Source organism: Rutidosis leptorrhynchoides, chromosome 11 (genome assembly GCF_046630445.1).
Source record: "Rutidosis leptorrhynchoides isolate AG116_Rl617_1_P2 chromosome 11, CSIRO_AGI_Rlap_v1, whole genome shotgun sequence".
Lineage (NCBI taxonomy): Eukaryota > Viridiplantae > Streptophyta > Magnoliopsida > Asterales > Asteraceae > Rutidosis > Rutidosis leptorrhynchoides.
The window spans coordinates 395111112-395137439 of NC_092343.1; the positions used below are offsets into that span (position 1 = coordinate 395111112).

The following is a 26328-nucleotide window of genomic DNA, read 5'->3' on the forward strand; positions in this document are numbered from 1 at the left end:
GAATTGTATATTAGCTACTAAGTATGAACTTAACGGGTAGGTACTACCCGAATTTAAAACGCTAATATGAAGAAAAAGCTTTTATAAATGAGTTCATATTATGCTACGAAATACTATTAACTACTCTTAATATTCTGTATGATTAACTTGTTTCATTTAACTATTTTGAAGGAAATGGCACCGACTACTCGACACACCGTGAATATGAATGAAGAGGAATTCCGTACTTTTCTAGATTCAAACATAGCCGCAGTACAGGCTGCGCTACATACCAACAATAACCTTGGATCTAGCAGTACAGGAAATCGTGTAGGATGCACCTACAAAGAATTCACTGCCTGCAAACCTTTGGAATTTGATGGAACCGAAGGACCGATCGGATTGAAACGGTGGACCGAGAAGGTCGAATCGGTGTTTGCCATAAGTAAGTGTACTGAAGAGGACAAAGTAAAGTACGCTACGCATACCTTCACAGGTTCTGCGTTAACATGGTGGAATACCTATCTTGAGCAAGTGGGACAAGACGATGCGTACGCACTACCGTGGTCAGCATTCAAGCACTTGATGAACGAGAAGTACCGTCCCAGAACCGAGGTCAATAAGCTCAAGACAGAACTTAGAGGGTTACGAACCCAAGGATTTGATATTACCACGTACGAAAGACGATTCACAGAATTGTGCCTATTGTGTCCGGGAGCATTCGAAGATGAGGAAGAGAAGATCGACGCGTTTGTGAAAGGATTACCGGAAAGAATCCAAGAAGATATAAGTTCACACGAGCCCGCCTCCATACAACAGGCATGTAGAATGGCTCACAAACTCGTGAACCAGATTGAAGAAAGAATTAAAGAACAGACTGCTGAAGAGGCCAATGTGAAGCAAGTCAAAAGAAAGTGGGAGGAAAACGGTGATAAGAATCACCAATACAACAACAACAGCAATTATAACAATAATCGCAACAATTATCCCAACAATCGCAACATCAATCGCAACTACAACAAACGGCCCAACAACAACAACAACAACAACAACAACAACAACAACTACAATCATCCCAACAACAATAATAACCGCAACAACAACAACAATCAGAAGCAGCTATGCCAAAGGTGTGAAAAGAATCACTCGGGGTTCTGCACCAAATTTTGCAACAAGTGTAAAAGAAATGGTCATAGCGCGGCGAAGTGTGAGGTCTACGGACCAGGGGTTAATAGAACGAAAGGAACAAATGGTGTCGGAACGAGTAATGGCAGAGCAAGTAGTGTCGGAGCAAGTTATGCCAATGTAGTTTGTTATAAATGTGGAAAACCGGGCCACATTATTAGAAATTGCCCGAACCAGGAGAACACGAATGGACAAGGCCGTGGAAGAGTTTTCAATATTAATGCGGCAGAGGCACAGGAAGACCCGGAGCTTGTTACAGGTACGTTTCTTATTGACAATAAATCTGCTTACGTTTTATTTGATTCGGGTGCGGATAGAAGCTATATGAGTAGAGATTTTTGTGCTAAATTAAGTTGTCCATTGATGCCTTTGGATAGTAAATTTTTACTCGAATTAGCAAATGGTAAATTAATTTCAGCAGATAATATATGTCGGAATCGAGAAATTAAACTGGTTAGCGAAACATTTAAGATTGATTTGATACCAGTAGAGTTAGGGAGTTTTGATGTGATAATCGGTATGGACTGGTTGAAAGAAGTGAAAACGGAGATCGTTTGTTACAAAAATGCAATTCGCATTATACGAGAAAAAGGAAAACCCTTAATGGTGTACGGAGAAAAGGGCAACACGAAGCTACATCTTATTAGTAATTTGAAGGCACAAAAACTAATAAGAAAAGGTTGCTATGCTGTTCTAGCACACGTCGAGAAAGTACAAACTGAAGAAAAGAGCATCAATGATGTTCCCGTCGCAAAAGAATTTCCTGATGTATTTCCGAAAGAATTACCGGGATTACCCCCACATCGATCCGTTGAATTTCAAATAGATCTTGTACCAGGAGCTGCACCAATAGCTCGTGCTCCTTACAGACTCGCACCCAGCGAGATGAAAGAACTACAAAGCCAATTACAAGAACTTTTAGAGCGTGGTTTCATTCGACCAAGCACATCACCGTGGGGAGCTCCTGTTTTGTTTGTCAAGAAGAAAGATGGTACATTCAGGTTGTGTATCGACTACCGAGAGTTGAACAAACTTACCATCAAGAACCGCTACCCACTACCGAGAATCGATGACTTATTTGATCAACTACAAGGCTCGTCTGTTTATTCAAAGATTGACTTACGTTCCGGGTATCATCAAATGCGGGTGAAAGAAGATGATATTCCAAAGACTGCTTTCAGAACACGTTACGGTCATTACGAGTTTATGGTCATGCCATTTGGTTTAACTAATGCACCAGCTGTGTTCATGGACCTTATGAACCGAGTGTGTGGACCATACCTTGACAAGTTTGTCATTGTTTTCATTGATGACATACTTATTTACTCAAAGAATGACCAAGAACACGGTGAACATTTGAGAAAGGTGTTAGAAGTATTGAGGAAGGAAGAATTGTACGCTAAGTTTTCAAAGTGTGCATTTTGGTTGGAAGAAGTTCAATTCCTCGGTCACATAGTGAACAAAGAAGGTATTAAGGTGGATCCGGCAAAGATAGAAACTGTTGAAAAGTGGGAAACCCCGAAAACTCCGAAACACATACGCCAGTTTTTAGGACTAGCTGGTTACTACAGAAGGTTCATCCAAGACTTTTCCAGAATAGCAAAACCCTTGACTGCATTAACGCATAAAGGGAAGAAATTTGAATGGAATGATGAACAAGAGAAAGCGTTTCAGTTATTGAAGAAAAAGCTAACTACGGCACCTATATTGTCATTGCCTGAAGGGAATGATGATTTTGTGATTTATTGTGATGCATCAAAGCAAGGTCTCGGTTGTGTATTAATGCAACGAACGAAGGTGATTGCTTATGCGTCTAGACAATTGAAGATTCACGAACAAAATTATATGACGCATGATTTGGAATTAGGCGCGGTTGTTTTTGCATTAAAGACTTGGAGGCACTACTTATATGGGGTCAAAAGTATTATATATACCGACCACAAAAGTCTTCAACACATATTTAATCAGAAACAACTGAATATGAGGCAGCGTAGGTGGATTGAATTATTGAATGATTACGACTTTGAGATTCGTTACCACCCGGGGAAGGCAAATGTGGTAGCCGATGCCTTGAGAAGGAAGGACAGAGAACCCATTCGAGTAAAATCTATGAATATAATGATTCATAATAACATTACTACTCAAATAAAGGAGGCGCAACAAGGAGTTTTAAAAGAGGGAAATTTAAAGGATGAAATACCCAAAGGATCGGAGAAGCATCTTAATATTCGGGAAGACGGAACCCGGTATAGGGCTGAAAGGATTTGGGTACCAAAATTTGGAGATATGAGAGAAATGGTACTTAGAGAAGCTCATAAAACCAGATACTCAATACATCCTGGAACGGGGAAGATGTACAAGGATCTCAAGAAACATTTTTGGTGGCCGGGTATGAAAGCCGATGTTGCTAAATACGTAGGAGAATGTTTGACGTGTTCTAAGGTCAAAGCTGAGCATCAGAAACCATCAGGTCTACTTCAACAACCCGAAATCCCGGAATGGAAATGGGAAAACATTACCATGGATTTCATCACTAAATTGCCAAGGACTGCAAGTGGTTTTGATACTATTTGGGTAATAGTTGATCGTCTCACCAAATCAGCACACTTCCTGCCAATAAGAGAAGATGACAAGATGGAGAAGTTAGCACGACTGTATTTGAAGGAAGTCGTCTCCAGACATGGAATACCAATCTCTATTATCTCTGATAGGGATGGCAGATTTATTTCAAGATTCTGGCAGACATTACAGCAAGCATTAGGAACTCGTCTAGACATGAGTACTGCCTATCATCCACAAACTGATGGGCAGAGTGAAAGGACGATATAAACGCTTGAAGACATGCTACGAGCATGTGTTATTGATTTCGGAAACAGTTGGGATCGACATCTACCGTTAGCAGAATTTTCCTACAACAACAGCTACCATTCAAGCATTGAGATGGCGCCGTTTGAAGCACTTTATGGTAGAAAGTGCAGGTCTCCGATTTGTTGGAGTGAAGTGGGGGATAGACAGATTACGGGTCCGGAGATTATACAAGAAACTACCGAGAAGATCATCCATGTAACATCCCGCGTTTTTCCGTTAAATTTATTTTTAACACCGTCTTTTTCTTTTAAATAATACCTTTCGTTATTTAAATTCGTAGTTTCCGTTGACTAACGTTCATAATAATTCCGTCATTTAATTATAACATCTCTCGTTAACTTGCGTTTTAAAAATATTCGATCGGTTAAATCCCGCACCCGCTTTGAAACTCGAGGGACCGGAGTTGCCAAATGGGCAAACTAGTTGACTAGGTCAACTAGTCAACCCATTTCATCCATTCCATCATCTCCCTCATCCCTTTTCTCTCCATCTCAAGAACACACACACAAACCCATTCCATTCATTCATCATCTAAATTCAATCTTGGAAGCTCACAACAAATCCGATTACATATTTGGAATCCTCTCTTCATCCTCTACAATTTGATTACAACTTCATCTCGTTTGGGTAACATTTCTAAAACTCTAGATTTCTCTAAATTCGTGTTTTTGATTTGAAATGGTGTTAGTTAGTGTCTATGGCTCGAGTCTAACATAAATATATGTTTGGTTTGCTCGATTTGTTGTTTTTGGAGTAACTAGCATGAACTTGAAATGGGTGTGCTTAAATCCTTGATTTTGGATGAGTTAATGTTGTTAGATTGTTAAAGTGCATGTTTTAATTGTGTTACTAGTATCACTAGCTTCGTTTTGATGTGTAGGTTGATTTGTAAAACTTCAAAAACATGATTAATGATTTTGTGATTCTTGACTAGGGTTTGATGGTTCTTGACATGAATTTTTGGATGCTTGAATGCCATGGAATGTTAATTGTTAGTGTTTAGTTTTAATGTATGCTCCATTACCTTCGAAACGGCATATCATATGTGTGAATTGGTTTCCCGAAACTCAAATTGCATTTGATGAACTTGAAACCTTGAAATGAACGTTTAATGATCACTTGATGAGTTTTCGGCTATTGTAAATGATGTTGTCGTTTGATGATAAGTGCTTAGTTGTGTTCCTTGTCAAAAGAGCTTTCCAACGGTATAAGATACGTCTTCTAGTTGTTTACGGTTTGCGTTTTATGGTTGTTTGAAGTTTTGACCAAGACTTGAACCTTGAAACTGACCAGGTGCCAGACCACGTGTTATGTCGCGGCGCGACACATCTGGCCGCGGCGCGGCATATGCCGTGGTCAGATTCTGACCTACTTTGTCAAATTTCGAAAAATGTTTACTATGCTACGCACCTCCGATTAACATGTAACTTGGCCAACATGCTCATATATGACTTCTAAGCTTAGAAAAATAGTTCGGGACCCGACCCGAACGTGTTGACTTTTCGTTGACTTTGACCAAGTTTGACTTTTTGTCAAACTTAACCAAATACTTATGCAACCTTTCTAACATGATTATTTACTAGTATCTTGCATGAAACTTGACAATTTGATTCACATGCTATTATGATCGAGTCTTAACGAGCCATAGGACTAATTGAACATCTTTGACCGTTTGTGTTTACCGTTATTGATATAACCTATATGTTTAGGTCAAGACTAGCTTTGTCTTTGCACGCGTCTACTTGTTGAAGTACTGTATTAACTCTTGCACTCAAGGTGAGATCATAGTCCCACTTTTACTTTTTTTGAACTTATATTGGGATGAGAAAACATAAACGATTCTTTTGAACTAAGTGAACACAAGAACGGGAAAACAAACATTCTACATACGAGTTTAGAACAAAATCCTCAATTCGATTATCATTAGTTACACTTGCCGGGTGTAAGCGAGAACTTATGTTATATGGCCATATGGGTTGACAACCCTCATCCTTGACGGTTCGCTACCGTCTACGGATGAAATATATTTTCAAGAATCAGTGTTTGTTCTAGCACTAAGTGATGGGGTATACAATGGAAGGAATGTTAAGCTTTGATAATTGGGTGCTCGTGAAACAAACTTTTGAAATGTATTACTATTATTCATTGATGCAAATCTTGTGGTTCACTTGTACTTACTTACTTAAACCTATGATTTCACCAACGTTTTCGTTGACAGATTTCTATGTTTTTCTCAGGTCTTGCCCGATATGTGAAACATGCTTCCGCTTACTATTTGATACTTGCATCTGATGTCGAGTATACATGCATTTCATGGAGCGTCTTTTGACTTTACTTTAGACCGTGTCGCCTAGACTTCAATCGTACTTATAACGTTGTAACTTAACTTTTGGTTGAACAATTCTTGTAAACTTTGAAACAATCTTTATTTTGAAATGAAGGCGACATATGTTGGTCAAACGTTATCTTAAAGACTTATAATCAGGTAATGGGACCCACGTAGCCGACGCCGTCACTTGACGATTTGTCGGGGTCGCTACAGTTGGTATCAGAGCTTTGGTTGTAGGGATTTAGAGTTCATTTGTGTCCACCCCGAGTCATAGGGTACATAGGTGAATCTAGACTACAACCGGCATATAGACTGAAGTAGGAATTATTTGACTAATTGTGCATTTATACTCGAACTCTTCTATCATATCTAACTCGTATTCGATCTTGATCTTACGTTGATAAATTTTGTTGATGCGCCACCTTGACTTTATGAAGTAATGTTAAATGCACATGAGAATCAGGGTAATATAATTTCCGGGATTATATTACGGTGATTCACATGGACGTTCCGACATTATGACGTAAAGAATTTAAGGCGAGTCAAGGAAAAATTTCCTCTCTATCCTATTTCCATACTCCGGTTAGTATTGTTGAAAATACTAACCAACGATATTCTTGTCTCATGAAGGAACAATGGCTCACCAAGGTCAACACAATACTCCTCTCGAAACTCTAGAACAAGCTCTTCAACGAATGATAGCCACCGCTGTGGGAGAGGCAGTGGCCGGTCACTTCTCCAACAACAACAACAATCATGGGGTCGGTAATTCAAATGGGGGGTGCTCCTACAAAAACTTCATGAAGTACAATCCTCCCACTTTCAATGGAACCGAAGGACCGGTTGCTCTCACCCGATGGTTCGAACAAACAGAAGCCGTTTTTAGCATAAGCGGTTGTCGGGACCAAGATAAGGTCAAGTTTTCCACCCTCACTCTCACCGGTATTGCTCTCTCATGGTGGAACACGTATGTACAATCGGTGGGTATCGATGAAGCCCTTACCCTCTCTTGGACCGAATTAAGAGAAAGAATGACCACCGAATACTTCCCGCGCGAAGAGACTCGAAGGCTCGAACAGGGGCCAAGAAATTTAAAAATAGCCCGAGATGACCTCGAAGCTTATAATCAACGGTTTGCCGAACTAACCTCAATTTGTCCAAACCTCCGGGCTCCCGGGCCCCAAGGAGTTGAGTTTTACATGGATGGCCTCCCTAAGAGCATTCCACACGGGGTAATGCCATTAAGACCCGCCGACCTACAAGAGGCTGTGATGATAGCCGCCGATTTATAAAAACGGTGGATGAAATTGAAGCGCTGGCACCAACGGCCGAGGCCCAACCAGTTAACAACAAAAGAAAACAGGAAGCCTCTCCACCAAGCAACCACAACCACAACGACTCCACCAAGAAGCCTTTCACCCCCGGCGGCAGGAAAAATTATGCTGGAACACGACCTTTTTGCAACACGTGCCACAAACATCATTATGGAAAATGTGGCGGACCATTTTGCATCAGGTGTCAAAGAAGTGGCCATGTGGCCCATAGTTGTAAGGGTGCCGCCCCTGTCGCTAAAAAGGTGCCCAGTGCACGCAGAAGGGGTGCTTGTTTTGAATGTGGACAACTGGGTCATTTTAAGAATGCATGTCCCAAGAAGAACGTCCACCCTAATGTACGCGAATGAGCTTTCAACATCGACACCTAGGATGCCCGGAACGACGATGGACTAGTAACGGGTACGTTTCTTCACAACAAACCGTATATTTCATACTTGTTCGATTCGATTACCGCTAGACGTTTTATAACCAAGGATTTGACTCATGCTCTTTATATTCCACCTCTTTCCCCCAGATACTACTTAGACGATTTAAGTGACCGACGGAAAAATATTGTGTGCCTATAAATTTTATTGGAGGAAATACGTTAAGACTTTTGACTTGACACCTATAGAACTAGGGAGCTCGGAACCTATTCGTTAAAAAAAAAAAAAAAAAAAAAAAAAAAAAAAAAAAAAAATGTTTCCCCATCATGTTGTATAGATTATTGTGAACTGAGTAATTTTCGGTTGGAAACCGATACCGTCTCCCTCGCATCCATGACCTCATGATTATTTGCACGAATCCCGTATGTTCCAAATCGACCTCCGTTCCGGTTATCATCAATTGGGGGTTAAGTGAGACGATGTCTCCTAAGCCACTTTTCTGAACTCGCTACGATAGTTGTAAATCTCTCTTAGTACCGTTCAGTTAATCTAAGGCTCCGTCTGTATTCATAAACCTCCAGAGCCGCATGTGCAAACTTATTTAGACAAATCGTTACCGTACTTATAATTGATGTTCTAAACCTATTCAAGCGAAGAAGAAAACGAACAATGTCTCCGACTTACGCTTGAACACTTGAGAAAAGAGCAACTCTATACCGAATTCTCCAAGTGAGAATTTTGGTTAAACGAAGTTCAATTTTTAGACCATGTTGTTAGTGGTCAAAGTATCTCAATACATCTCGCAATCGGAACCACACGTAATCGGGAAACCCTCACGACTCAGACTTGTATTCGTAAAATCTTAGATCTCGCCGGTTATCACTGAAGATTCATTTCCGACTTTTCTCGTGTTGCACGACCTTTAAACTCGTTAACTCACTGAGGGAAAAATTTAAACCTCTCCGTGTCTGAACTTTGAACATGATCTTTCACACAAACCTTACTAGCTAAATTCGTTTAGCACACTGGAACTCAAATATGGAAATATTTCTACTTGAACGCCCGAAAGACATACTCTCTCGACTCGAAATCAAGGAAACTGAAATTCGTTAATTTGCTCGATAAATTTGAATACTTAATCATGGACCCGATCAACTTTCTCATCAACACGTGCCACGTTACATAGCCTTGTTATTTCACCATTTTCCGCCTGATATTACTGGAACTTAAGATAACACCCAATCCAAGGATGCTTCACTCTTCTTTGACTTATCATACAACTACGTGTACTATCTCGTTATCCCACCAAGCCTCAACATTCGACCACTAAGTGCGCGACATGGTTACCTCAAGGTGTGAACTCATCCTATTCTAAGTTCTCATTTCACTCCTGTCTTATTGCTCGCATTTTCGTGTAAGGAAACTTTTTATAAAACTTCTCAATGGAGAGAGAAACTCTTCACATTATATTAGTATTCGCCACGATGGTGAATAGTCCTAACAACCACTTTCGGGAACCGATGGATCTTCCGCGGTGCGGACCTCTTGAGAAACGAAACCTGTTCAAACGTGTATTAAAGAAAATTCTAGCTCGGCACGGCGTACCATCTCCATTAAAATTTCAGATCGGGATACTCGTCTCACTTCTAAATTCGGGATGCCTTACAAGGAACTGTAGGGACACGTTTAAACATGAATGCCGTGTATCATCCACAATCAACGGACCAAACAAACGTACGTTTCACATCTTGGAAAGACATGTTACAAACTTGTATTGTTGCCTTTATTTGTCTCCTCTCACACAGCAGTTACCATTCGTGTATTAACGCCGCACTTCCGAAACCCTATATGACCGCAAATGTCATACCCCTATTCGTTGGATCAAAGCATGTGGCAAGCAAATCACCGAATCCGAACTCATTCAAGAAATAACAGTTGAGATCGTCCAAGTCTGAGAAGGACTCAAGATGACCCGTAGTCGCCAAAAGGACTATACCGATATTCGACGTAAACCTCTCGAATCCCAAGTCAGTAACCGTGTAATATTGAGACCTCGCACCTTGGAAGGGTGTAATCCGTTTCGGGAATCAGGGAAAGTTAAACCCGCGACATGTTAACTCTTTTGAAACCTTGGGGCGTATTGGAACCGCTCCCTACCGTTTAGAACTTCCGACTCAATTAAATTTCTGTTTACCCTACATTTCGTGTAACAAACTCAGAAACGTGTCCTGCGGAACAGGAACGTGCAATCCTGCTGGATACATCAACTATCGATGACAAACTTCTCTTCATAGGAAAACCAGTTGAAACCGGGGATCGTAAAAACCGAACCTTAATGCAACGTAAAACCCTGACTATCCAAATTCATGAGAACCCTCAAGAACGTACTTTCACTTATTCATAGCATTGACAACGTAAAGTCTCGAGTAAGAGATATCGACTACTACTTCCAACTAAATTTCGGGACGAAATTTCTTTTGAGTTGTGGATAATGTAACATCCCGCGTTTTTCCGTTAAATTTATTTTTAACACCGTCTTTTTCTTTTAAATAATACCTTTCGTTATTTAAATTCGTAGTTTCCGTTGACTAACGTTCATAATAATTCCGTCATTTAATTATAACATCTCTCGTTAACTTGCGTTTTAAAAATATTCGATCGGTTAAATCCCGCACCCGCTTTGAAACTCGAGGGACCGGAGTTGCCAAATGGGCAAACTAGTTGACTAGGTCAACTAGTCAACCCATTTCATCCATTCCATCATCTCCCTCATCCCTTTTCTCTCCATCTCAAGAACACACACACAAACCCATTCCATTCATTCATCATCTAAATTCAATCTTGGAAGCTCACAACAAATCCGATTACATATTTGGAATCCTCTCTTCATCCTCTACAATTTGATACCAACTTCATCTCGTTTGGGTAACATTTCTAAAACTCTAGATTTCTCTAAATTCGTGTTTTTGATTTGAAATGGTGTTAGTTAGTGTCTATGGCTCGAGTCTAACATAAATATATGTTTGGTTTGCTCGATTTGTTGTTTTTGGAGTAACTAGCATGAACTTGAAATGGGTGTGCTTAAATCCTTGATTTTGGATGAGTTAATGTTGTTAGATTGTTAAAGTGCATGTTTTAATTGTGTTACTAGTATCACTAGCTTCGTTTTGATGTGTAGGTTGATTTGTAAAACTTCAAAAACATGATTAATGATTTTGTGATTCTTGACTAGGGTTTGATGGTTCTTGACATGAATTTTTGGATGCTTGAATGCCATGGAATGTTAATTGTTAGTGTTTAGTTGTAATGTATGCTCCATTACCTTCGAAACGGCATATCATATGTGTGAATTGGTTTCCCGAAACTCAAATTGCATTTGATGAACTTGAAACCTTGAAATGAACGTTTAATGATCACTTGATGAGTTTTCGGCTATTGTAAATGATGTTGTCGTTTGATGATAAGTGCTTAGTTGTGTTCCTTGTCAAAAGAGCTTTCCAACGGTATAAGATACGTCTTCTAGTTGTTTACGGTTTGCGTTTTATGGTTGTTTGAAGTTTTGACCAAGACTTGAACCTTGAAACTGACCAGGTGCCAGACCACGTGTTATGTCGCGGCGCGACACATCTGGCCGCGGCGCGGCATATGCCGTGGTCAGATTCTGACCTACTTTGTCAAATTTCGAAAAATGTTTACTATGCTACGCACCTCCGATTAACATGTAACTTGGCCAACATGCTCATATATGACTTCTAAGCTTAGAAAAATAGTTCGGGACCCGACCCGAACGTGTTGACTTTTCGTTGACTTTGACCAAGTTTGACTTTTTGTCAAACTTAACCAAATACTTATGCAACCTTTCTAACATGATTATTTACTAGTATCTTGCATGAAACTTGACAATTTGATTCACATGCTATTATGATCGAGTCTTAACGAGCCATAGGACTAATTGAACATCTTTGACCGTTTGTGTTTACCGTTATTGATATAACCTATATGTTTAGGTCAAGACTAGCTTTGTCTTTGCACGCGTCTACTTGTTGAAGTACTTTATTAACTCTTGCACTCAAGGTGAGATCATAGTCCCACTTTTACTTTTTTTGAACTTATATTGGGATGAGAAAACATAAACGATTCTTTTGAACTAAGTGAACACAAGAACGGGAAAACAAACATTCTACATACGAGTTTAGAACAAAATCCTCAATTCGATTATCATTAGTTACACTTGCCGGGTGTAAGCGAGAACTTATGTTATATGGCCATATGGGTTGACAACCCTCATCCTTGACGGTTCGCTACCGTCTACGGATGAAATATATTTTCGAGAATCAGTGTTTGTTCTAGCACTAAGTGATGGGGTATACAATGGAAGGAATGTTAAGCTTTGATAATTGGGTGCTCGTGAAACAAACTTTTGGAATGTATTACTATTATTCATTGATGCAAATCTTGTGGTTCACTTGTACTTACTTACTTAAACCTATGATTTCACCAACGTTTTCGTTGACAGATTTCTATGTTTTTCTCAGGTCTTGCCCGATATGTGAAACATGCTTCCGCTTACTATTTGATACTTGCATCTGATGTCGAGTATACATGCATTTCATGGAGCGTCTTTTGACTTTACTTTAGACCGTGTCGCCTAGACTTCAATCGTACTTATAACGTTGTAACTTAACTTTTGGTTGAACAATTCTTGTAAACTTTGAAACAATCTTTATTTTGAAATGAAGGCGACATATGTTGGTCAAACGTTATCTTAAAGACTTATAATCAGGTAATGGGACCCACGTAGCCGACGCCGTCACTTGACGATTTGTCGGGGTCGCTACAATCCAAATTCAACAACGGTTGAAAACCGCCCAAAGTCGACAAAAGAGCTACGCTGACATTAAAAGAAAAGATATAGAATTTGAAATTGGAGAGATGGTCATGCTTAAAGTTGCACCTTGGAAAGGCGTTGTTCGATTTGGTAAACGAGGGAAATTAAATCCAAGGTATATTGGACCATTCAAGATTATTGATCGTGTCGGACCAGTAGCTTACCGACTAGAGTTACCTCAACAACTCGCGGCTGTACATAACACTTTCCACGTCTCGAATTTGAAGAAATGTTTTGCTAAAGAAGATCTCACTATTCCGTTAGATGAAATCCAAATCAACGAAAAACTTCAATTCATCGAAGAACCCGTCGAAATAATGGATCGTGAGGTTAAAAGACTTAAGCAAAACAAGATACCAATTGTTAAGGTTCGATGGAATGCTCGTAGAGGACCCGAGTTCACCTGGGATCGTGAAGATCAGATGAAGAAGAAATACCCGCATCTATTTCCAGAAGATTCGTCAACACCTTCAACAGCTTAAAATTTCGGGACGAAATTTATTTAACGGGTAGGTACTGTAGTGACCCGAACTTTTCCATGTTTATATATATTAATTGAGATTGATATTTACATGATTAAATGTTTCCAACATGTTAAGCAATCAAACTTGTTAAGACTTGATTAATTGAAATATGTTTCATATAGACAATTGACCACCCAAGTTGACCGGTGATTCACGAACGTTAAAACTTGTAAAAACTATATGATGACATATATATGGATATATATATAGTTAACATGATACTATGATAAGTAAACATATCATTAAGTATATTAACAATGAACTACATATGTAAAAACAAGACTACTAACTTAATGATTTTTAAACGAGACATATATGTAACGATTATCGTTGTAAAGACATTTAATGTATATATATCATATTAAGAGATATTCATACATGATAATATCATGATAATATAATAATTTAAAATCTCATTTGATATTATAAACATTGGGTTAACAACATTTAACAAGATCGTTAACCTAAAGGTTTCAAAACAACACTTACATGTAACGACTAACGATGACTTAACGACTCAGTTAAAATGTATATACATGTAGTGTTTTAATATGTATTTATACACTTTTGAAAGACTTCAATACACTTATCAAAATACTTCTACTTAACAAAAATGCTTACAATTACATCCTCGTTCAGTTTCATCAACAATTCTACTCGTATGCACCCGTATTCGTACTCGTACAATACACAGCTTTTAGATGTATGTACTATTGGTATATATACTCCAATGATCAGCTCTTAGCAGCCCATGTGAGTCACCTAACACATGTGGGAACCATCATTTGGCAACTAGCATGAAATATCTCATAAAATTACAAAAATATGAGTAATCATTCATGACTTATTTACATGAAAACAAAATTATATATCCTTTATATCTAATCCATACACCAACGACCAAAAACACCTACAAACACTTTCATTCTTCAATTTTCTTCATCTAATTGATCTCTCTCAAGTTCTATCTTCAAGTTCTAAGTGTTCTTCATAAATTCCAAAAGTTCTAGTTTCATAAAATCAAGAATACTTTCAAGTTTGCTAGCTCACTTCCAATCTTGTAAGGTGATCATCCAACCTCAAGAAATCTTTGTTTCTTACAGTAGGTTATCATTCTAATACAAGGTAATAATCATATTCAAACTTTGGTTCAATTTCTATAACCATAACAATCTTATTTCAAGTGATGATCTTACTTGAACTTGTTTTCGTGTCATGATTCTGCTTCAAGAACTTCGAGCCATCCAAGGATCCATTGAAGCTAGATCCATTTTTCTCTTTTCCAGTAGGTTTATCCAAGGAACTTAAGGTAGTAATGATGTTCATAACATCATTCGATTCATACATATAAAGCTATCTTATTCGAAGGTTTAAACTTGTAATCACTAGAACATAGTTTAGTTAATTCTAAACTTGTTCGCAAACAAAAGTTAATCCTTCTAACTTGACTTTTAAAATCAAATAAACACATGTTCTATATCTATATGATATGCTAACTTAATGATTTAAAACCTGGAAACACGAAAAACACCGTAAAACCGGATTTACGCCGTCGTAGTAACACCGCGGGCTGTTTTGGGTTAGTTAATTAAAAACTATGATAAACTTTGATTTAAAAGTTGTTATTCTGAGAAAATGATTTTTATTATGAACATGAAACTATATCCAAAAATTATGGTTAAACTCAAAGTGGAAGTATATTTTCTAAAATGGTCATCTAGACGTCGTTCTTTCGACTGAAATGACTACCTTTACAAAAACGACTTGTAACTTATTTTTCCGACTATAAACCTATACTTTTTTTGTTTAGATTCATAAAATAGAGTTCAATATGAAACCATAGCAATTTGATTCACTCAAAACGGATTTAAAATGAAGAAGTTATGGGTAAAACAAGATTGGATAATTTTTCTCATTTTAGCTACGTGAAAATTGGTAACAAATCTATTCCAACCATAACTTAATCAACTTGTATTGTATATTATGTAATCTTGAGATACCATAGACACGTATACAATGTTTCGACCTATCATGTCGACACATCTATATATATTTCGGAACAACCATAGACACTCTATATGTGAATGTTGGAGTTAGCTATACAGGGTTGAGGTTGATTCCAAAATATATATAGTTTGAGTTGTGATCAATACTGAGATACGTATACACTGGGTCGTGGATTGATTCAAGATAATATTTATCGATTTATTTCTGTACATCTAACTGTGGACAACTAGTTGTAGGTTACTAACGAGGACAGCTGACTTAATAAACCTAAAACATCAAAATATATTAAAAGTGTTGTAAATATATTTTGAACATACTTTGATATATATGTATATATTGTTATAGGTTCGTGAATCAACCAGTGGCCACGTCTTATTTCCCGACGAAGTAAAAATCGGTGAAAGTGAGTTATATTCCCACTTTTAAAATCTAATATTTTTGGGATGAGAATACATGCAGGTTTTATAAATGATTTACAAAATAGACACAAGTACGTGAAACTACATTCTATGGTTGAATTATCGAAATCGAATATGCCCCTTTTTATTAAGTCTGGTAATCTAAGAATTAGGGAACAGACACCCTAATTGACGCGAATCCTAAAGATAGATCTATTGGGCCCAACAAGCCCCATCCAAAGTACCGGATGCTTTAGTACTTCGAAATTTATATCATATCCGAAGGGTGTCCCGGAATGATGGGGATATTCTTATATATGCATCTTGTTAATGTCGGTTACCAGGTGTTCACCATATGAATGATTTTTATCTCTATGTATGGGATGTGTATTGAAATATGAAATCTTGTGGTCTATTGTTACGATTTGATATATATAGGTTAAACCTATAACTCACCAACATTTTTGTTGACGTTTAAAGCATGTTTATTCTCAGGTGAATATTAAGAGTTTCCGCTGTTGCATACTAAAATAAGGACAAGATTTGGAGTCCATGTTTGTATGATATTGTGTAAAAACTGCATTCAAGAAACTGGTTTCGATGTAACATATTTGTATTGTAAACCATTATGTAATGGTCGTGTGTAAACAGGATATTTTAGATTATCATTATTTGATAATCTACGTAAAGCTTTTTAAACCTTTATTTATGGAATAAAGGTTATGGTTTGTTTTAAAAATGAATGCAGTCTTTGAAAAACGTCTCATATAGAGGTCAAAACCTCGCAACGAAATCAATTAATATGGAACGTTTTTAATCAATAAGAACGGGACATTTCACGTGGTGTATGGGGGAGGTGAGATGTAGACAATCATTCCCCTATCCGAGAATAAAAACAAGTCATTTCTTCACTCATAGTGAAAACACTATCAAAAGTAGAGAAAGTCATCCCTCTCTCTATTCGACGGATAGAGAGATTGCTTCCGAGTGGACCTCCGGGCAATAAGTAGGAAATTGTTTTTTAAAAAAAAGTATATAAAATTAAAATAAAATTGAGACGTCATGAAAATGGTAAAATCAAATTTTTATGAATTTTAAATCCTGCCTGAAATTTACTTTAGGCTCTAAGAGTCAGTCAAGTCGCTAATAAATCGACGCTTGATGTCGACTCAATAACTAGAGCAGTTAGTATATCTATATTGATCTAGTAAAATTCATGGTGAATATATCAATCCCCTTAAACTAAACATAATATTGTGATGGACTTACAAATGAGCCTATAATTTTAAATGGGTAGAAAAAAATGCTGCCTCTATCCTCATGGTGCCATGGGCTGTTGCATAAATAAATAGTAACGTAATAGTTCAATAATAACTAAATAAATAAATAAATAAATAAATAGAAAAATGCTAATAACAATCCTAAGAGTTGTCATTAACAAACTTTTACATGTATGTTTTGACTTTTGATTATACAATTCAAATTAAATAATGATAAAATAAATAAATAAAAATACTTAATTATATACTCCGTATTAAGTATATATAAATAAATAGAGATATAAATGTATGAGACTCGATCTCCCCAAAAATAAACCCTAAAACAAATTAGAGTTTTTTTTTTTTAATCGAAGCTGAAAAAAAATTCCGTTGAAGGGTTTGATAGACCAGCGTCAATTTGAGGTATGAATTCCGTCCATAAATTGCTCTATTAATTTCGAACAGACCAGCCTCTTTATTGCTAATCGGAGGTATGAATTCCGTTCGGTCTATAATAATTAGTTTTTATTAGCTGATCGATCGAAGATGATAGCATGATAAAAAAAAAAAAAACGTAGTAATAAATTTACACTAAAATATTGATACAAACACTAAGTCTCTTTTTATAATTATAAGGTAATTATTTTATAAAGATCAAGTCTGTTTTATTGCACTTATTTGTAAGATCACTTGCCTGATACGATTAATGTTTTTATTTATCTAAAACATTAGTCTTTAACAATGATTGATTTCAAACTAACATATTATATTTATGTTGTTAGATGGAACATGATCAACATGATTCTAGAAGTTTAACATGTGTCAAATTGCCTCCTTTGTGTTCAAAATATCCTTGGTTTATTGTTCAAAACCTCAAAGATAAACACGGCATTGATACAGAGTTTTTCTCTACACTACACGACCCCTTGATTAAATATCAATTTGAAATCCCCGAGTTTTATGGAAGACGTATCCGAGGTTGTTTCCATGGATGGTTAATTCTATCAGACCATGCGGATAATGTTATGTGGTCTCTTTGGAACCCAGTTACTTTGAAGATTGTATGTCTTCCTCCATTATTTTTGAAAGATGGAGATGATGAATCTATCGATGAATGTTGTTTGACGGCCCCACCCGATGATCCCACTTCAGTCCTCCTGTTAACGAGGTGTGATGCATCTACATTTGTTTTTTGCCACATAAATTGTAAAAGAAACAGGATGAGATGGATTGAAATGTCATATGCTAAACAACTCAAGAAAATGACATGTGACGGTGAATTACTACATAGCCTAACTTGTTGCAATGGTAAAATATATGCCTTAAATTCCGATAATTTTATCGGACTTTTTTTCACAAGGGTTGAGGTTACTGTAGTGAAAAACAGAGGAGTTATAATTCAACTACTGATGTTTAGGGATTACCCTTAAACCGATTATGATTATGATTATGATCATTGTTGGGAGTGGAATGATTTTATTAAAGGATATGGTATGGAATTATTTTACATTAGCGTTAGTGTTCGTGAGGAAACTAAGAAAATTGGTGATGTGTATTTGTTTCGATTAGACACGGATAATATAAAATGGGAAGAATTAGAGTGCCTCAAGAAATGGGACTTAACTGGTAAGATAGTTGAAGAAGTGGAAGATGTCGACCTTCAAGACTTGCGGATTACTTGAGATATGTGGGAAGAAATGAATGACTTGAATGACATTGTCTTTTATGTGGATCTTGGTCGTGATCAAACTATGTTTTGTACAATTGCAAGTGCCTCTGAGTTAGGGGGTTATATACACATTCGGGACGAAACGGACGATATATTATACTTGTACCATGTTAAAGATAGAACCATCATCGCATATCCTATGCCATCTCAAGTGGTCTCGACAACCCATGTGTTGATGTGGGAAGGAAGGTAATGAATTTAGTTGATTTATGTTAAATCTAGACAAAATTACACAGCTCGTCCCTTCATGTGGTTTGTCTAATTGCATTACGAGTCCCAGAACTTTTCTTTGGCACTACGAGTCCTCATGGTTTAATTTTTTGCATAGCTTGTCCCTCTCTTTTAGAGACTCGGGGTACCAAAAAATGAAACCTCGGGGACTCGGAATGCAACTTCATATAAACTGCGGGGACGAGCCATGAAAAAAATGAAACCATGAGGACTAAGATTGCAAATTTATACAAACCACAAGGAATGAACTGTATAATTTTGTCTAAAATCCTTCGTATATTATATGTTGCAATGAGAATGAGAATAGTAGTTAAAATAATACTTTCTAATGTAGGCTAGAAGATGATGATGTCGATGTGGGAACATCAGTTGCAGTTGTCGAGGTTGAGCAACATGAATCAAGTCTACACAAGATCCCTATTGAAGTTTTGGAGATGATTATGGAACTTTGTGTTGGTGTAGAGTACATGAACTTTCGTGCTACATGCAAACTCTGTCATCTTGCAGCACCTTTAATATGGTGGAGTAACGAGTCATCATTAAGAAGATTGCATAATTATTCATTAAATTCACCCTGGCTGATGGGTGTAGATAGATATCGAAGGATTGTTACTTATACAGATCCGTTGTCAGGTGATAACTACTTTATGAAGAATTCATGTTTATCGTTTATGGATGACATAATATATTGTTCAAGGTATGGTTGGCTATTGTATGAGAGCAAAACATTTGAATGCCCTGTGTTCTTTAACCCCTTTACAAGTGATCTTCGCAAGCTTCCAATATTTGATGGAGTCATAAAAAGCTTATGTTTCTCAGCACCACCTACTTCCTTTAATTGTATAGTTGCTGGATATGCAATTTCCAATGATCGGATTACTTGGATCTACTTTTCAAATTGGAAACCGTATTGGTATTTGATCGAATCATATCCTGTAAATATTTATCCTATATTTTCTTCAACATTTATTGGCGGAAAGCTTTATGCACTGTATAAAGAAGTAAAATGTGATGGAGACTTATCTTATCGTACAATACAGCACCCGTTTAAAGAAATTGTTATAACAAACGTACCGAAAAGTAGGTACAACTCTACGTTACAATATTTCTTAATGAATTGTGACGAACATCTTTTAGTAGTCATGGTGGGTAAATTTGGAGAAGTTGAGCTATTCAAGTGGAATGATACTACATTTTATAACTGGAACAAAATATATGGCATAGGGAAACACACGATTTATATTTGTGGTACATCATCTTTTTGCATTGATGCCAAAACGCCAGATATGGAGAACAAGATCTATTTCCCGAAGCTAGTGTACTCACTCGAAACACATAAGTATTATACATTTAATGGGAAAGTTTTCAAAAAAGGTTTTGGGGATTATTTGGGAATGAAAACTGATTTCAACTCTCATGTATGGATAGAATCAAGTTGGCGTCAGCTAACTAATCAAGTTGAATTATGACGTCACCAGAACATCATTGTTTTTACCTGAGGAAAGGCTTTGAAGAAGTACTTTACACCATGAAATTGAACTTTTATTTTTGTTAAATTGGAGATATGTTCATGTAAAAAGTGTGCATTTGACGGTGAGGTTTAATTTTTTTAATTAAGAGAAGAGATGTGATAGGATTAGTGCTAAGTGTTTTAAGCAAAATCACCCTTTCAATGCTGAGTCAGCATTGAAAGACTATGTGATTCTTCTTGCGAGAAAGAGCTTGAAAATGTATGGTGAGTTTGCATATTCAGTCTTTTCATTCATGAGTTTTAAGAAAGATACTAAGTAGTACCATTTATGTAGCAATGGTTAGGGTTCTGAATGTGTTCACTTTTGGTTCTGTTTTATGTCTAAAGGGGTTAAAAGGGTAAAAAAAATATAATTAGGAAAAACATACATAGCTGAAAATGGAAGTGGTTGATTCCCGCACAAATTGTAGTTTTTGTGCTTTCAACTTTCTAAAATAATTTTCTTTATTTCAATATATATATATATATATATATATATATATATATATATATATATATATATATATATATATATATATATATATATATATATATATATATATATATATATATATGGGCAGGATCAATGGGGAGGTAACCAATCGGGGAGAAGCAAATTTTTTTTTTTTCGTTTTTTTTTGAAATTTTTTTCCATGCATCAAGATCACACGAAAATATGAACATTTAGAAAAGACACTTCGTGATGAATGTTATTATTTAAGCGGGAAAACGATCGACAAAAATAGTATTCAAGATAATATTGTTCGTGAAAAATGTTAACGTTTTTTTTCTTCATGTTTTGTGAAGTAAAATTTAGCCCGATTTAGAGTTTAGGGTTTAGGGTTTAGGGTTTGGTGTTTTGGGTTTATTCCATAAACCCAAAACACCAAACCCTAAACCCTAAACCCTAAACTCTAAACCGTTCGTGTTAAAAATTCAATCTAAATCCTAAATCTAAACCCTAAATTTCTAAATCCTAATATCTAAACCCTATAAACCCTAATATCTAAACCTCAACATACGCTCGAAAAACACGATAATTGTTATATATTAGTTCTTCGAGCGTTTTTCCGCCAAAATAAAAACATTTATCACAAAGTGTCTTTATCAAATGTTTATATTTTCATCCAATCTATAATGTTCGTGAATAAAGTTTTTTCAAAAAACGAAAAAAAAAAAAAGATTTTGCTTCCCACCGCTTCCCCCTGATTGATTACTTCCCTATTGAAAAAACCAATCGGGATGAAGCGGGGGGAAGCAAATTTTTTTTTTCTTTTTTAAAAAAAACTTTGTTCACGAACATTATAGATTGGATGAAAATAAGAACATTTAGAAAAGACATTTCGTGATGAATGTTATTATTTTGGCGGGAAAACGATCGATAAAAATAACATTCAAGATAATATTGTTCGTGAAGAATGTTAACGTTTTTTTTTCATGTTTTGTATAGTAAAATTTAGCCCGATTTAGAGTTTAGGGTTTAGGGTTTAGGGTTTGGTGTTTTGGATTTATTCCATAACCTAAAACACCAAACCCTAAACCCTAAACAGTTCGTGTTAAAAACTCAATCTAAATCCTAAATCTAAACCCTAAACCCTAAATTTCTAAACCCTAATATCTAAACCCTATAAACCTTAATATCTAAACCCTAATGTCTAAAACCTAACATACGCTCGAAAAACACGACAATTGTTATATATTACTTCTTCGAGCGTTTTTCCGCCAAAATAATAACATTCATCACGAAGTGTCTTTTCTAAATGTTCTTATTTTCATCCAATCTATAATGTTCGTGAACAAAGTTTTTCAAAAAACGAAAAAAAAAAAATTTGTTTCCCCCCGCTTCCTCCCGATTGGTTACTTTTCTCTTGATCCTACCACTATATATATATATATATATATATATATATATATATATATATATATATATATATATATATATATATAACACATGTAACTATATTTGATATGACACACTAATTATATACAGGGCAAGGGTCTATTGAAAGAAGTTTTGAGCGATGGCTCACCAGCAACGTTTGATGAATGTACCCCATTTGGCAGCTCTGAAAAGCGCAAGAGTGAATCTCCTCCGAAAATTGAAGATGTTGACACACCCACAACATCAACGGCTGTTGGTATTGCGGGTTTGAAGATCCCCCGTATGGATGATCTTTAAAGGGATCCTCAAATGTGTGATTGCTGCTTAAAATGTGTTTTCTTTGATTGTTTTTTTTGAAGAAGTTCTTTACTTGAACATGGTTATTTATTTTATGTTTTCTACATTGTTGCTTGGTTTGCTACATTATGTTTATGTTTTCTAATTGTTATTTACGGTTTATGTGATCAGGTAAAAAATTATTTCAGTATTTTACATATTATTTAAATTAAATTGTTGACTATTAATTTTTACCAATTTTTATGATTTTTTACAGGCCGATGAGATACGTACATCTACTTTACAAAAAATCAAACCCATACTCACAATAAGACAAACATCTATGGAATATCTTTCCGTGCACAACTATTTACATAAATTGCATTCATTTAATAACCAATGGGAAGCAATACCTATACGTCTATTAAATTTTCATAAGAGACATTTTCTTTCAATTTGGGTTTTTATGTTCTAAGCGTGTTACATTTGAATACCATTATAAGTGCATGTTGTTTCTACTTGAATATCAAAAAAATCTCATCAAAAATTTCGCAAATTCGCGGGTCTTTGCCTAGTAATAATAGTAAAATATTTCATATTATAAATGAAAAACGTTTTTGTTATTTTTTTAAAATATCATTATTAATTTGGGCCCAAATGGTTGACTTTGTATTGGATTGAATAGCCCAATTTAAAAAATAAAAACCCACTAAATTACCTTTGTTTTTCACTCAGTATTATCTTTTTCCTTTGAAAAACCCTAAATTGATATTTAAGCAAAATACAGTAGCAATCGACGCAGAATAACCAACGTCGATCATCGACGCCGAATTCACCGAGCCAAAATCGACGACGGTGGAATAAACCCACGAATTATCAGGTGCCGGTGATATTTGAGGTATGAATTCGATTTATAACCTATAATTGATGTTGATTTACTAATTTTTGTATAAGTCAACATCTTGATTTACTAATTATTGTATAAAATCAAGTTTTGAGCTCACCAGATTTGTGCATTTGGTTCGGTTAGTGATGAAGTTTTAGCCATGAATCGTATCTTTTCATTTAAGTTGTTTTGATTACATATTAACATCGGTGACTTGATATTGATCAATTGTTTTTTTAATTTTCTCAAAAATCGACTCAATTATGGGTGGTGAGTTCTGTGTTTCAGGGGAAGATTTTGACCTATCTTCATCTCAAATCTCAGTAAGGATTAATCTAGTCTTTTTTAACCCACTGATTTTTAGATGAATCTATTATCAAATGCAAACGTGAAGTTTACTGTTATGAACTTGTTATTAGATGGAGCTTGATCAGAAAGTGTCAATTGGTTCAACATGTAACAAATTGCCTCCTTTTTCTTCAAAATATCCATGGTTTATTCTTCAGAACCTCAAAGACGATAACAACGTTGATACAGAATTTTTTTCTACACTACATGACCCGTTGATTAAATATCAATCTCAAATCCCCGAGTTTTACGGAAAACGCATCCGAGGTTGTTACCATGGCTGGTTGATTCTATCAAACCATCCGGATAATGTTTTGTGGTCTCTTTGGAACCCATTGACTTTGAAGATTGTACTTTTTCCCCCTTTAAGTTTGAAAGATGGAGATGGCGAATCTATTAGTGAATGTTTGTTGACGGCTCCTCCCGATGATCCCACTTCAGTCCTTTTATTAACGAGATAAATTGTAAAGGAAACAAGTTGAGATGGACTGAGATGTCATACGCTAGTCAACTCAAGAGAATAACATATGACGGTGAATTACTACATAGCCTAAGTTGTTGCAATGGTAAAATTTATGCCTTAAATTCCGACGGTTTTCTTTGTCGTATGGTCATACAGGTTAAGATTGTAATAAACGGCATAGGAGAAGTTGTGATTCAACTATTGATGTTTGGGGCTCGCCCTTGGTCCGGTTCCGTTCGTTATAGTTCTTATAACAGGGATACTTTTATTAGAGGATACGGAAAGGATTTGTTCTGCGTTGAAGTTTATTATCATGAGATAACTAAGAAAATTGTTGATGTCTCTTTGTTTCGATTAGACACCGGTATCGTAAAGTCGGAAGACTTGGCATGCCTCAAGAAATGGGACTTGAGTGATATGACAATGGACGAAGTCGAAGATGAAGACCAAGATGGCTTAGATATTACTCGAGTTATGTGGGAAGAAATTAATGACTTGAAAGACGCTTTCTTTTATCTGGATCTTGGTCGTAATGGCTCCATATATTATAACCCCGCAGTTGCCTCCGGTTTAGGGGGTTATATACACATTCGTGACGGGATGGGTGAAATACTACACTTGTACCATGTCAGAGATAGAACTATCATCTCTTCTCCCATGCCTTTGCGAGTGGTCTCAACAACCCGTGTGTTGATGTGGGAAGGAAGGTAATTATAACTTTTGTTGATTTGTTATGTCCATGTATCTATCTAATTACTCCATCCATCACATAATAATTGTCCTTCAACAACAAAAGAAAAAAGTTCAAATTTATGATAGATTGATGAATTAAGGTAAAAATTAAATTATTGAAGAATAATAAATAAAAAGTTTAATCGTTTTTATTGGTTATTTCTAGTAACTGACAATTTTTGAGACATACATTAAAATGGGACGGAAGGATGATTATTATTATTATTATTATGTACATCTTATTTATTTCAATTGCATTGCAATGATGGTGAAAATTATAATGCTTGATCATTTAGGCTAGAAGACGATCGAGTCGAAGCGATTTGTACGAGTACCGTCGAACAAGAGAAGGATGAGAGAGTAGTAACATTAGACAAAGTTTTGAAGGAGAAGGAGAAGGAGCTTCCAGGATTTGGTTACATAAAAAGCTTATGTTTCTCAGCACCACCTAATTCCTCCAATAACTGTATAGTTGCTGGATTTACAATTTACGAACGACGGTCGTATTTCATCTACTCTGTAGGAGGAGCTTGGGAACCATCATCTTGGCGTTTGGTTCCTATTGATGATGGTGATGAATATGATGATCTTAGATATTCGTTAACATTTATAGGCCGAGATCTTTACGCCTTGAATAAAGACGGAGAAGTCTTCGTTTTCAAAAATTTGGATAAACAAGATGTTCGAAAAACCCTTTTAGCCAAAGCACCACCGCCCATAAGTAGTAGTTGCGACTCACAATACTTCACGATGAGTTACGATGATGAACATCTTTTACTAGTCATTGTGGGTGATCAGTTTGGAGAAGTTGAGGTATTCAAGCGTAACGATGATGCGGATAAATGGGAGAAAATAGATGGTATAGGGAAGCACACAATCTATATTGGTGGTACAACATCGTGTTTGCGTTGACGCCAAAACGCCAGATATGGAGAACAAGATCTATTTCCCACAGCTAGTGTGGTACTCACTTGAAACACACACGTATCAATCATCTGATGGGAAAATCATGAAAAAATGTTTAGGTGGTTTCATGGGAGTGAAAACTCATTTCAACTGTCATGCTTGGATACAACCAAGTTGGTGTTAATCATCTAGGTATTGTCAGTCATGTTTGTATTATTAATTTTTTCTT

The 26328-nt window shown here is 36.2% G+C and overlaps 1 protein-coding gene across 1 annotated transcript; it reads left to right on the plus strand.

The window, feature by feature from the left end:
* Nucleotides 1–24195: 24195 nt before the first annotated feature.
* Nucleotides 24196–26105, plus strand: LOC139876088 (uncharacterized). Its single transcript, XM_071863389.1, has 2 exons — nt 24196–25168; nt 25490–26105. The coding sequence occupies exons 1-2, from the start codon at nt 24492–24494 to the stop codon at nt 26103–26105; spliced, it is 1293 nt and encodes a 430-aa protein (XP_071719490.1). The 5' UTR covers nt 24196–24491.
* Nucleotides 26106–26328: the final 223 nt, after the last annotated feature.